Genomic DNA, 14460 nt, shown 5'->3' with positions numbered 1-14460 from the left:
CTACAGCGTGCAACTATGCCTTGTCAATAAAACACCCATTACTCTGCTGCACATTAGCGTCCCAGTGTAATTTATGGACCCATTCCATTTCCCCATGTCTTACAATGTCATTGTGTCACCATGATTTTAAACTTGTACAGAGAGTGAAAACCTGCAGTTTACATTCAATTTATCTTCATGAAGATCGTTATGGTCATTACTGTTTCTCCATGGTAACTTGGAGCGTTTACACAGAATACCTGATAACTGGACGATGGGTTAGGATTATACGACCCTTAGGTACGGTACTTTACGTTAATTAAAGGGGTTGTCCAGGTTCAGAGCTGAATCCGGACATATCTCTATCTTCACACCTCCGGACTCCCTGACATTTCATGCTCCGATGCTCTCCCTTGCCCTGCACGGGATCGCGCAGGGCAAGGGCTTTTTTGTTTACAATAGAACACTGCTAGGTGGAGACTTCCACCTAGCAGTGTTCCTGGTGACGTCACCGATTCAGCGCAGAGCAAAGGAAAGCATTGGAGCATGAAATGCTCCGATGCTCATATAAGGGAGGCTGGAAGGGTGAAGATAGGGAGATGTCCAGGTTCAGCCAGGGCCGGTGCAAGGATTTTTGCCGCCCTAGGCAAGATAAAAATTGCCGCCCCCCCCCCCCTTATCAGATGATCTGCCCATATCATGTTCCACCCCTTTCTCAGCTTTTAAATTAAAAGAAATGCTATGTTTCCCTTACGGTTAATCTAGCTTCTTGTAGCTGTCCCTTTTTGCGGAACGGAATTGCAGACCCGGATCCGCAATTCCGATCCTGAAAAAAATAGAACATGTCCTATTCTTGTCCGCAATAGCGGACAAGAATAGGCATATTCTCTTAGTGCCGGCAATGTGCGGTCCGCAAAATGTGTAACGCACATTGCCGCTGTCCGTGTTTTGTGGATCCGCAAAACACACACGGATGTGTGAATGGACCCTAAATGTGAGGTCAATTAGTTTCCAATGTAGTATTTATAACTAAACAATTAAATAATAAACATATTGCATTGTCTACTTACCACCAGGACAATAAGATGATCTGGTCTCTGGCTGCAGTCTGGCTCTGGGGACTCCCTTGTCACTCTCTTCTCCCCCCTCCTCCCTTGTCACTCTGCCCCCCCTCCCTTGTCACTCTCCCCCTCCTCCCTTGTCACTCTCCCCCCCCCCCTCCCTTGTCACTATCTTCTCCCCCCTCCCTTGTCACTCTCTTCCCCCCCTCCCTCCCTTGTCACTCTCATTCTACCCCCCCTCCCTTGTCACTCTCATTCTACTCCCCTCCCTTGTCACTCTCATTCTACCCCCCCTCCCTTGTCACTCTCATTCTACCCCCCCTCCCTTGTCACTCTCATTCTACCCCCCCTTGTCACTCTCATTTTACACCCCCCCTTGTCACTCTCATTTTATACCCCCCTCCCTTGTCACTCTCATTTTACCCCCCCTTGTCACTCTCATTTTTCACCCCCCCTTGTCACAACTCCTGTACCGCGGACCGAACAGAGCTCGGCCACGCTACACTAACAACAGCAGTAGCACAGAGCAGACACAGCAGGCTGCGCAGCACTGAGCCGGAGATTCTTTAGAGCGGCAAGCGCTCAGGAGGCGCAGCATGAGGGGTGCCGCCGGCCGGCCGCCCGAACTTATATAACCAACTTTTTTTTTTTTTTACACCGCAAAAGGGCGCCCCCTGCTAGATGGCGCCCTAGGAGACTGCCTAAGTCGCCTTACTGGTGGCGCCGGCCCTGGGTTCAGCTCTGAACCTGGACAACCCCTTTAATCCTCAGGCCAAGGCTATACAGCAAACTCGAACGTAGAATTTTTTCTGGCAAAAATTTTTCGGTCATGTTAACCTGTCCCTGTTAGAGAGACGAGACCTTCAAATACCCCATATGTAATTCTCTTGAATCATAAAGACAGAAATTAAAGGGGTTGTCCAGAAGTTCTCGCAGCATTTGGAAAAAAAGTACAATACTCACCTGTTAAATCTTCCTTTGTTTTGGTGTCGATGCTTTGGTTATATGGCAGCAATGATGACATCTCATAATTACTGGCATCACATGTGGTAGCCAGTGATGGACTACAACGATCATGATCTAACGTTGCTACCATGTGAAGAAATAATGGCAGGGACAAAGTAAGTTATTAGCACTGCATGAGCCGGTAAGGGGAGCTCCCCCTTTAAAAGAGATCACTTTACTTCTTTTCACAACAGTGACACAAATGCTTAGCTGGTATAGAATATTATTAAATGCACAGTGTGCTTGACAGTTACAGTAACAAACTTGGTGACACAATGCACTTGATGGTTGCAGATCAAGAACAGTTTCTAAGCCATTGTTAACCGGGGCCAGGGATTATAAGATACTCCAACAGGTCTACCACAGTAAGGTTGGGCTTGAAGTGACTGTTGGTTTCCACCTGTCCAACCATGTCGCTGTGGATCAATGGAAAACAACTCCTTGCCAGAGCCTGCCATGCCTAATTGTTTCTCATGAGATTTTCTCATGACGCAGCTATGACGTTTCTCAAGGCTGAAGTTCCATATAGACCAAACAATCTCTACTATGACTCTCCTCTGGGCTGAAATCTTGCAAAGTCCACCCTTTATCTTTGCTTTTTCTCATTGACCAAGTGATCAAATTCTTCCTGACATTTTAGATTAACTATAATTCCAGCAGTTATTCACTGACCAGAATTAATTTTAAACATATTTTGCAACTTCTTCAAGCAGCTACTTAATGATGGTGCTAGTTCGGTGCTTCCAGGGCTTCTGAGACACAAAGAATATCTCATAGATTTCTACAGAATTGCTTAGCAGCAAAGCGTGTATAGAACAGGTTTTCAACTCTGCCATCCGGAAATAGCAACTATGTTCTTCCATCTCGCCTCAAAGTTCAATAAACCTGAAAACAACCAAGAAGTGGCTGAACATCATTTTTTTTCGACACTTTTAAACAATATATTGAAAACTTAGCAACTTGCCCCCACTGTGATCTGAATTGTTGCTGCCTGCTAAACGACACTGTTGAGGAGCCTGCAGAGTCTGGTGCTCCTTCTGAGCCTGGTAGGAGGCACATGCATCTAAAAATGGATTTAGTGTACGAAATCAAAAAGTGCAGTTTGGCCTCCATGGAATTCAATATAGATGCTTTCTTATGTACTCACCACAGGTGTCCTTGCTTCTCCTATATATTACATTAAAGTAAAAGAAATGGAACTGGGTTTGCACATCACCAAATTTTCATTGTAAGTAACATCACCTTTGACCTAATATGACTTCCAAAAACTGCTTCTTTATCAAATGAGGAATATATGGGTGTCTGGGATAAAAAATAAAATTAAACCCCCCATGGCTTACAGCTACTGTAAAAAGAGCAATAAAAGACAAAAAGAGGGCATTTGAAAAATACAAATCTGAGGGATCAGCTGTAGCGTTTGAAGATTACAAAGGGCTAAATAAAATCTGCAAAAAGGAGATAAAATTAGCAAAGATACAAAACGAACAGCAGGTAGCAAAAGAAAGCAAAACAAATCCCCAAAAGTTTTTTAAATATATAAATGCTAAAAAACCTAGGTCTGAGCAGGTAGGTCCCCTAAATAATGGTAAAGGGTGGGTAGTCACTGAAGATAAGGAAAAGGCAGAGTTCCTAAATAGGTTTTTTAGCTCTGTATATACAAAAGAAGAGAAAGGAGCTGATATCTGTGGCGCCGGGGTTGTTAGTACAGTGATATACTCAATTGACTAACTGTAGATATGGTCCAAAAGAAGTTAAATGGGGTAAATGTGAACAAAACTCTGGGTCCAGATGGATTACACTCAAGAGTGCTTAAAGAGCTCTGTTCAGTCATTGCTGTGCCCCTGTTTATAATTTTTAAGGATTCTCTAGGTTCTGGTAAAGTGCCAGGTGATTGGCGCAAACGTGGTGCCCATATTCAAAAAAGGATCAAGGTCCTCCACAGGTAATTATAGACCAGTTAGTTTAACTTCTGTTGTGGGAAAAATGTTTGAAAGAATCTTAAGGAACTATATACAGGAGTATGTGACTATTAATAATATTATAAGTGATAACCAGCATGGGTTTACCAAGGACAGAAGTTGTCAGACTAACCTGATTTGTTTTTATGAGGAGGTGAGTAGTAGCCTGGACAGAGGGGCGGCTGTGGATGTTGTGTTTCTGGATTTTGCAAAGGCTTTTGATACTGTCCCTCATAGACACTTAATAAGTAAAGTAAGGTCTATTGGCTTGGAAAGTATAGTTTGTAATTGGTTTGAAAACTGGCTGAAGGACCGTGTTCAGAGAGTTGTGGTCAATGATTCCTATTCAGAATGGTCCCAGGTTATAAGTGTTGTACCCCAAGGTTCAGTGCTGGGCCCTCTATTATTTAATTTATTTATTAATTATATTGAGGATGGGATTAATATCACCATATCTATTTTTGCAGATGACACTAAAATGTGTAGAACTGTACGGTCTGTGGAAGATGTCCATAAACTACAAGCTGACTTGAACACTCTGAGTGACTGGGCATCAACTTGGCAAATGAGGTTCAATGTGGACAAATGTAAAGTTATGCATCTTGGTAGTAATAATCTCTGTGCTTCATATGTCCCAGGGGATGTAACACTGGGAGAGTCACTTATAGAGAAGGATTTGGGTGTCCTTGTGGATGGTAGATTAAATTATAGTATACAATGTCAATCAGCTGCTTTTAAGGCAACCAGGATATTGTCATGCATTAAACGAGGCATGGACTCGCGGGGCAGGGATGTAATATTACCACTTTACAAAGCGCTGGTGCGGCCTCATCTGGAATAAGCAGTCCAGTTCTGGGCACCAGTCCATAGAAAGACGCACTGCAGCTGGAAAAAGTACAGAGGAGAGCGACTAAACTGATAAGGGGCATGGAGGGTCTTAGTTATAAAGAAAGATTTAAAAAATTGAATTTATTTAGTCTTGAGAAGAGACGTCTAAGGGGGGACATGATTAACCTGTACAAGTATATAAATGGGCCGGACAAAAAATACGGCGAAAAGCTGTTCCATGTAAAATGTGCTCAAAAGACAAGAAGGCACTGCCTCTGACTGAAGAAGAAAAAGTTCAGTCTCCAGAAGCGTCAAAGCTTCTTTACTGTAAGAACTGTGAATCTGTGGAATAGACTTCCTCAGGACGTGGTCACAGCAGGAACAGTGGACAGTTTCAAAAAGGGTTTAGACGAATTCTTAAAAGTAAAAAACATAAATGCTTATGCAAACGTGTAGAAATCTGAGTCTCACTTCCTTCTAGGGATTAGCGTCCCCACCTATCCCTTGATTGAACTTGATGGACGTTTGTCTTTTTTCTACCGTATTAACTATGTAACTATCATGTAAAAGACCAGTTTGACTACAGTTGTTGATTGTATTACAGCAGTTGCTGATGTGAGAAGCCCCTGCTCCTCTTACCCTACCCGGTGGCCTAGAACCACTTCCTGCTGTCCTGCTTGCTGGCAAGGCCTCTCCCTCTCTGTCTGAAGAGATGAGCTATTTTAGGCACCTTCCCCTGTGGGAAAGTGACCAATAGGTTCCTTAGCCTGCTAAGTTCCTGCTAAGGTGTGCTGTATCCTGTTGTCTGCCTGTGTAATGACCTCTTCCTGTTTACCTGTATTGACTCTTCGCTACCTGACCATGTTTTCCCTCTGCTGCCTGCCCTCACCTTGGACTCATTCCTGTATTGAATATATTCTGCCAGCCCTGATCTCGGCTTGTCCTTGACTATGACTGTGCCTGACACTTCGATGCCATGCTCCCCTATTTCTGACCCCTGTGGGTCAGCTGTTAACCAGACAAAGACTAATCGTAAAGGAGGCAGCCTGGTGGCTCCCCTGCAGCAAAGTCTAGATCCTTGTACAGGGGTTAAAGAGTGAATACCCAGGGACTGCCAGGATAGCACCGTTGGGATTAGCCCTAAACAAAATCTGTTGGCTAACACAATAGTTTCACATCCACTGCCATAACAGATTGGATTACAGACACCCCACGTTGATGTTATTTGCTGCATTCATATAAACATGAACTCAGTCTATAAAACATCTGCTGCCTCAGTCATCTCACTGTTGATATAAAAATTTGATACAGAGCACATTGTATAAATGGGTGTTTCATAATTAGTAATTAATTTGAGAAAACAAAGGAATCAATTCAATGGTGGAAAACCCCACTTTAATATCTGGTTTTGTTCACATAGTAAACTTTTCAAATCAGCAACCTGATTTTCCAAACCATGTCTTCTGTATCTGGGCCAGTATGCAAATTAGCTCTAATCCAGAACGAAGATAGCTCATATCAATCCAAACCAGAGATTCCTCTAAAAGGAAAAACACCCATCTGTGAGTACAGAGCAGAGTACTGGGGTATCTGTGGTACTTGTGGGGTATTTACTTACAGTCAATGCATCATGGGGAAAAGTATGCAAATTATTTCTCCTCCAGAAGGGAGGAAATTATTTCTTAAAAGCTAAATCGGAGACTCCTCCAAAATGGAAGAGTCACCCATTTGTATAAGATAAGATGCCTTTATTGTCACTGTACAATACAATGAAATGTTGTTTGGAGCAATCCTAGATGCCATGGACAGAGGAACAAGAACTGACATTTAAACTAAAGCATTACACTAGAAAAAAAAAAAACCATTGCACTAGAAAGCATTACTATTCACAGTTCACAGCATATACTGTATATAGCAAGAGCAAGGTAGGAAGTGCTTATGAGTATATATACACACTGATCAGACACCACTGCAGACAAGAGATCATCATGGGTTCACGAATGTAGCAGTCACTTTCAGTCTGTGGTAGTTTCTATCCTAGGAAGGGGCAATAATCTCAGAGCATTTAGGAGACTGATTGTTTTGGGGTAAAAGCTGTTCTTCAGCCTAGTGGTGCGGGCATGTAGGGCTCTAAGACCCTACCAGAGGGTAGGGGAATGAAAAGGCTGTGGCCGGGGTGAGTTGTATCCCCGCAGATAATTTTTGCACTGTTGCTGCTGCGAGCAGTGAAGATGTCATTCAGTGATGGTAGCTGAGTACCAGTGATTCTGCCAGCCATTCTGATGATGCGCTTGAGGGTCTTCTTGTCCTCAGAAGAGCAGCCGGAGGACCACCCTGTAATGCAGTATGTGATAACAGATTCTATGGTGCACCTGTAAAAATTGACTAGCAGCTGTTTTGGGAGTTGTGCTTTCTTCAGACTCCTCAGAAAATAAAGCCTCTGAAGGCCTTTTTTGGTAATTTCTGTTGTGTTTTTTATCCATGACAGGTCCTGACTAATATGAACTCCCAAAAATCTGAAACTTTGAACTATCTCCACGTTTCCACCATTAATGCTAATGGGATGGTGTCCATTTCTTTTCTTCTTCCTAAAATCCAGAATTAGCTCCTTTGTTTTCTTGGTATTGAGTAGGAGGTTGTTGTTCTTACTCCGTCTCTCTAGGTTCTCAACCTCTTTCCTATAGGCTGTTTCATCATTGTTGGAGATTAGGCCTATCACGGTCGTGTCATCTGCAAATTTTATAATAGTATTGGTATTGTGAATAGGTTTACAGTGGTACCCCAGTGTTTAGTGTTAAGGATGAAGAGAAGTGCTTGCCCATGCGTACGATTTGTGGTCTTTTTGTAAGAAAATCCAGTATCAAGTTACACAGGTCTGAGCTGAGACCCAAGTTGTTCAGTTTCGTTGCCAACTTGTTGGGAGGGATGGTGTTAAAGGCGGAGCTGTAATCAATGAACAGCATCCGCACATAGCTGTCTCTCTGCTCCAGTGTGACAGCGCAGTGTGAAGGGTAAGTAATTTGATGATAGGCAGCTCATTGTCTTTGTCAAATCGTGCAAAAAAATTATTTTGGTCATCAAGAGAGAAAGAATTTCCAGTGTTGATAGAACAGGTGTTGCTCTTATAATTCGTAATGGACTTGATACCGGCCACATGCGTCGGGAAACAGAGCTTGTAAAATTATGTTGTATTTTTGTTTTGTAGCAGTGCTTCGCCTCCTTAATGCCCCTCTTCAGATTGGACCTGGCTGTTTTGTACTCCTCTGGGTCAAAAGGTTTTGGACATTTCTGTTTATCCATGGTTTCCTATTTGGGAAGGTCCGAATGATTTTGGTATCAGTGACATTGTCCATGCAAAATTTAATATAGGATAGGACAGAGGAGGCATATATGTTTAAGTCTGTGTGATTTTCCTTTGTAGCTGCCTGTTTAAACAAATCCCAATCTGTGTCCTCAAAACAATCCTGTAGTCTCATTGTGGCTCCTTCAGGCCAAACTCTGATTGTATGCAAAGTAGGCTTAATCCCGGTGATAAGAGGTTTGTATGCTGGAGCTAAAAACAAAGAAATGTGATCCGACCTGCCAAGATGGGGGGCAGGTGATGCTGTATAAGCATTTGCTATGTTGCAATAGACACGGTCCAATGTATTTCTCCCCCTAGTTGGGAATTTAACAAACTGGTAAAATTATAAAACAAATGCCTACAGATTATGACATCTTCCTTAAGCTTCTGGTTTGGCTGATATGAGATAGTTTTTCCCTGTCTGGAGGAGAGATAATTTGACTTTTTCAGCATTTTTCTCCATGCTGAGAACCAGTACATTTGTGGCACCTGAACCAGAAAACGTAACAACCTATTGACTTGACTGCATCACTAAGGCTACTTTCACACTAGCGTTCGGAGAGGGTCCGTCTGATGTTTCATCAGACGGATCCGCTCCTATAATGCAGACGTTTGTATCCGTTCAGAACGGATCCGTCTGCATTATAACTTAGAAAAATCTCTAAGTGTGAAAGTAGCCTGAACGGATCCGTCCAGACTTTACATTGAAAAACAATGGGGACGGATCCGTTTGAAGATTGAGCCATATAGTGTTATCTTCAAACGGATCCGTCCCCATTGACTTACATTGTAAGTCTGGACGGATCCGCTTGCCTCCGCACGGCCAGGCGGACACCCGAACGCTGCAAGCAGCGTTCAGGTGTCCGCTCGCTGAGCGGAGCAGAGGCTGAACGCTGGCAGGCGGATGCATTCTGAGCGGATCCGCCTCCACTGAGAATGCATTAGGGCTGGACGGCTGCGTTCGGGGCCGCTTGTGAGAGCATTCAAACGGAGCTCACGAGCGGACACCCGAACGCAGGTGTGAAAGTAGCCTTAACGGGGTTGTCCACGATTGACTTTTTTTTTTTTTATTACAGCCCCTCCCCCTAGACCTGTGAAGAGAAGTATACTAATGGCTTCCCATCTTTTGGTTCCAACTCAGTGGATCCCAGGCTGTATTCATTGCACTTTGGTCCCCGCATGTAAACTTTCAGCACAGATGAGGTCAAATGCCAACTGGCCTTAACAGTGATGTGTCTCCAAGTGGCACGTCACTGCTGGGTCACTGTTGAGGCAAGTTGTTGACACGTGACCCTGTACAGTAAGTGCTGGAAACATACTGTACATGCAGGGACCAAAATGAGAGAAAAACAGACTGCGACCCATGGAACCAGAATCAAGCATCAAGGAGCAGGTAAGTAAGCTTCCTTTCACAGGTCTGGTGGTGTAGGGTGCAGTGTAAATGGGTTGTCCCATGAAAAATATTCCACAGTTTTCAAACCAGCACCTAGATCTGAATACTTTTGTAATTGTATGTAATTAAAAATTTAGAATAGCCACTGAGTTATTCACTGAAATCTTTCTGTACAGTGCCACCTGCTGTTTTTTTTTTTTTTCTTATTTCTTATTTCTCTGTCCATCTCACTGAGGTGGATGCACCTGCTCAGTTCTATCCCAACTGCCTCCTGAGCTGTGATAGGGAGAGAGCTGCAGCAGAAAGGACACCTACCCTGAGCTGCAGCAGAAAGGACACACACCCTGAGCTGCAGCAGAAAGGACATACCCCTGAGCTTCAGCAGAATGGACACAACCCCTTAGCTGCCAGCTTGAGCTGGAGAGGTCTCTGGAACAATGTGAGGTACAGGGCTGGTTCTAGCTTTGTTAGAAAGAAATTGTCATGTCCTATATGATGTCTCATTAATCACGGGATAAGCCCTTTAAAAAAACAAAACAGTTAATGGCTTTGGCACTGTGTATACTAAAGAAAAACTTCAGACACAACTGAAACAATGAAGAATGCCTAATGCAGGGCCTAAGAGGGTGGTACATGACTCAAAGGTTCAAAAAACACCAAAATGCATCACCCTCTCAGGCCAATCTAAAGAGAAAGTACATCAGTTCTGCCAGGAGTGTTCCTTTAACATCTGCATAATACTAAAGACATTTTACACAATGGTTATCTCTACTGCAAGTACAATCAGTGTCAAAGTCCACCAATATCCATTGCCTCGGTTAGGACCGAGCCATATGACACCACATAGCACATAAATATAAAGCAGGAACTGTTCCTAGATTCCATACTGGAGGAAAACCTTCCATTGAAGATATGACGTACTTACGTAATAGCATTTTAGTTCCTCACTTCTTGGTGGTTTTTGTGCACTGCCAAGAACCTCTTCTTCTTGATGAGTTCACCATTAGCTAGGTTAGTGTCCCAGAGGTATTCAGGTGAAAGTATCTTGGTGGGTTTATTGTAGACCAGATACCAGTTGAGATGAGATTCCTCCTGCCACGCGGCTTCAATATTCTTTTCCTTGTCCTTCATAATACCCTTTTGGCAAGATACACTAAGTTTGTAAATTTCTTCTACTTTTCCACCATACAAAGCAGCCATGTAATAGAAGTCTCCAAGCCCATATGGTATATATGCTGCAGAAATTGGTCCACGCTCATAAGGAAATGCATTTGGTTCAGAAAGGAAATTTCCTGGGTGGAGTGTCGCTACCAGGTCCCCAAGTATTTCCACTCCTACATGATCATTGAATACCATGTCAACATCAGCACACACCAGGTAGTCTATCTCTTTTGGCATATGCTCCTTAGTGAAGACGGTGAGGATTTCCATTCTTCTCATGGACACATCCTGCCAACGTTGGTCAGCAACCACAAGGTGAATTTGCAAGATGCGGCCATTGACCAATTTGGGTTTAACTACTTCATTGACCTTGTCGGTGAATATGTAGTATGTAACTTTGTGACCAACCATGAAGTAACGCTCTGCAGACTCCAAGAATGGGAGAAGAAACTGGATGTACCTGAAATGAAATGCATCGACTTGACTATTACTTTAAGAGATGTCAATGGGGTTGGCCTACAAATAATATTCTAAATTTTTCAAACCAGCACTTGGATCTGTATACTTTTGTATTTGCATGCAATTAAAAATTTTGCATAGTCCCTGAAATAGCCTATAAAATGCATCTGTTTAGCGTCACACAAACTCAGTTCCATTTTTCAACTGCCACCTGCCCTATCTACTGTTAGAACCTGTGACAGTTCCAGAGCGAGAGCTGCAGCAGAAAGGATAAACCCCCTGAGAAAGGAAACAACCCCTGAGCTGTGAGAGGGAGGGAACTCCAGCTGAAAGGACATGCCCCTGAGAAAGGGCATACATAAAGCTTTTTCTATACAGTATGTTCTATTTGGACAACACAGAGGTTCAGAGGGTCCCAGGTTCAAATCCTGGACAACATCTGCATGGAGTTTTTATTCTCCCCCCATGTTTGCGTGGATTTCCTCTGGGTTCTCCGGTTTCCTCCCACACTCCAAAGACATACTGATCGGGAGCTTAGATTGTGAGCTTCATTGGAGACAGTAAGCAGTGATTATGTCTGCACAGCACTGCGGAATATGTCAGCGCTATATAAGTCATTAAAATAAAAATAAATATTGGAGGAGTCATTGCTACCTGGAGGAGGGGAAGGTACCACGGGGCTCAGTGGCTCAGTGTTGAAGGGTTCATTGTCACTAGTGTAGTACCACAGGGCTCAGTGTTGGAGGGGTCATTGTCACTAGTGTAGTACCACAGGGCTCAGTGTTGAAGGGGTCTTTGTCACTAGTGTAGTACCACAGGGCTCAGTGTTGGAGGGGTCATTGTCACTAGTGTAGTACCACAGGGCTCAGTGTTGGAGGGGTCATTGTCACTAGTGTCGTACCACGGGGTTCAGTGATGGAGGGGTCATTGTCACTAGTGTAGTACCACAGGGCTCAGTGTTGGAGGGGTCATTGTCACTAGTGTAGTACCACAGGGCTCAGTGTTGGAGGGGTCATTGTCACTAGTGTCGTACCACGGGGTTCAGTGTTGGAGGGGTCATTGTCACTAGTGTAGTACCACAGGGCTCAGTGTTGGAGGGGTCATTGTCACTAGTGTAGTACCACAGGGCTCAGTGTTGGAGGGGTCATTATCACTAGTGTAGTACCAGAGGGCTCAGTGTTGGAGGGGTCATTGTCACTAGTGTAGTACCACAGGGCTCAGTGTTGGAGGGGTCATTGTCACTAGTGTAGTACCACAGGGCTCAGTGTTGGAGGGGTCATTATCACTAGTGTAGTACCAGAGGGCTCAGTGTTGGAGGGGCCATTGTCACTAGTGTAGTACCACAGGGCTCAGTGTTGTAGGGTCATTGTCACTAGTGTAGTAGCACAGGGCTCAGTGTTGGAGGGGTCATTGTCACTAGTGTAGTACAACAGGGCTCAGTGTTGGAGGGGTCATTGTCACTAGTGTAGTACCACAGGGCTCAGTGTTGAAGGGGTCATTGTCACTAGTGTAGTACCACAGGGCTCAGTGTTGGAGGGGTCATTGTCACTAGTGTCGTACCACAGGGCTCAGTGTTGGAGGGGTCATTGTCACTAGTGTAGTACCACAGGGCTCAGTGTTGGAGGGGTCATTATCACTAGTGTAGTACCACAGGGCTCAGTGTTGGAGGGGCCATTGTCACTAGTGTAGTACCACAGGGCTCAGTGTTGGAGGGGTCATTGTCACTAGTGTAGTAGCACAGGGCTCAGTGTTGGAGGGGTCATTATCACTAGTGTAGTAGCACAGGGCTCAGTGTTGGAGGGGTCATTATCACTAGTGTAGTAGCACAGGGCTCAGTGTTGGAGGGGTCATTGTCACTAGTGTAGTACCACAGGGCTCAGTGTTGGAGGGGTCATTATCACTAGTGTAGTACCAGAGGGCTCAGTGTTGGAGGGGCCATTGTCACTAGTGTAGTACCACAGGGCTCAGTGTTGGAGGGTCATTGTCACTAGTGTAGTAGCACAGGGCTCAGTGTTGGAGGGGTCATTGTCACTAGTGTAGTACAACAGGGCTCAGTGTTGGAGGGGTCATTGTCACTAGTGTAGTACCACAGGGCTCAGTGTTGAAGGGGTCATTGTCACTAGTGTAGTACCACAGGGCTCAGTGTTGGAGGGGTCATTGTCACTAGTGTAGTACCACAGGGCTCAGTGTTGGAGGGGTCATTGTCACTAGTGTAGTACCACAGGGCTCAGTGTTGGAGGGGTCATTATCACTAGTGTAGTACCACAGGGCTCAGTGTTGGAGGGGCCATTGTCACTAGTGTAGTACCACAGGGCTCAGTGTTGGAGGGGTCATTGTCACTAGTGTAGTAGCACAGGGCTCAGTGTTGGAGGGGTCATTATCACTAGTGTAGTAGCACAGGGCTCAGTGTTGGAGGGGTCATTATCACTAGTGTAGTAGCACAGGGCTCAGTGTTGGAGGGGTCATTGTCACTAGTGTAGTAGCACAGGGCTCAGTGTTTGAGGGGTCATTGTCACTAGTGTAGTACCACAGGGCTCAGTGTTGGAGGGATCATTATCACTAGTGTAGTACCACGGGGCTCAGTGTTGGAGGGGTCATTGTCACTAGTGTAGTACCACAGGGCTTATTGTTGGAGGGGTCATTGTCACTAGTGTAGTACCACAGGGCTCATTGTTGGAGTACTTGTAATTACACTGCGCCGCCGCTCCACAGGAGACGACGGGCAGTGTAATGATGAGGAAGCAGTGCTGGCATGGAGCACTGCCACACTGTGCAGAGATTTAGGACACTGGCGCCATCTCCTATATACAGAATAAGCAGATGTTGACACAGATACACACACATACTTATTTACTTACAGGCTGCAGGTTCTCCATTTTCCTCCTCCTCCTCTGGCGTCTTTTGGAGGATAAAGGACCTGCAGTCATGTAACATGATGACATCAGCAAAGTTCCTTTAGCCTACCATTACTTTATTCCAAAGGTCCTTCATACTCTTGTATGTACACCTATGCCTAGGAGTCATTGCTAGAGTTGAGCGAACACCTTCGGCCGAACTTCCCGGAAATGTTCGGGTTCGGGTTCCGAACCCGACCCGAACTTCGTCCCAGACCCGAACCCCATTGAAGTCAATGGGGACCCGAACTTTTGGGCACTAAAAAGGCTGTAAAACAGCCCAGGAATGAGCTAGAGGGCTGCAAAAGGCAGAAACATGTAGGTAAATCCCCTGCAAACAAATGTGGATAGGGAAATGAATTAAAATAAAAATTAAAAA

At 44.6% G+C, this 14460-nt stretch overlaps 1 protein-coding gene across 3 annotated transcripts in view; it reads right to left on the bottom strand.

Moving 5' to 3' along the window:
• Positions 1-14460, bottom strand: part of LOC120979020 (histo-blood group ABO system transferase 2-like) — a 93781-nt gene that overhangs the window by 9113 nt on the left and 70208 nt on the right. For 2 of the 3 annotated variants that reach the window (XM_040407523.1, XM_040407525.1), the window contains one exon: positions 10493-11188. In XM_040407523.1, the coding sequence (XP_040263457.1) occupies positions 10504-11188 (685 nt within the window). In that variant the 3' untranslated portion in view covers positions 10493-10503. Of the gene's footprint in view, positions 1-2621; positions 2931-10492; positions 11189-14460 lie in introns of those variants that run through there. The other variant, XM_040407524.1, reaches the window with a different exon arrangement.

This window comes from Bufo bufo, chromosome 9 (genome assembly GCF_905171765.1).
Source record: "Bufo bufo chromosome 9, aBufBuf1.1, whole genome shotgun sequence".
Classification (NCBI taxonomy): Eukaryota; Metazoa; Chordata; class Amphibia; order Anura; family Bufonidae; genus Bufo; species Bufo bufo.
Note: the sequence above shows the minus strand (reverse complement) of the source record. Positions and strands in the feature narration are given on the sequence as shown.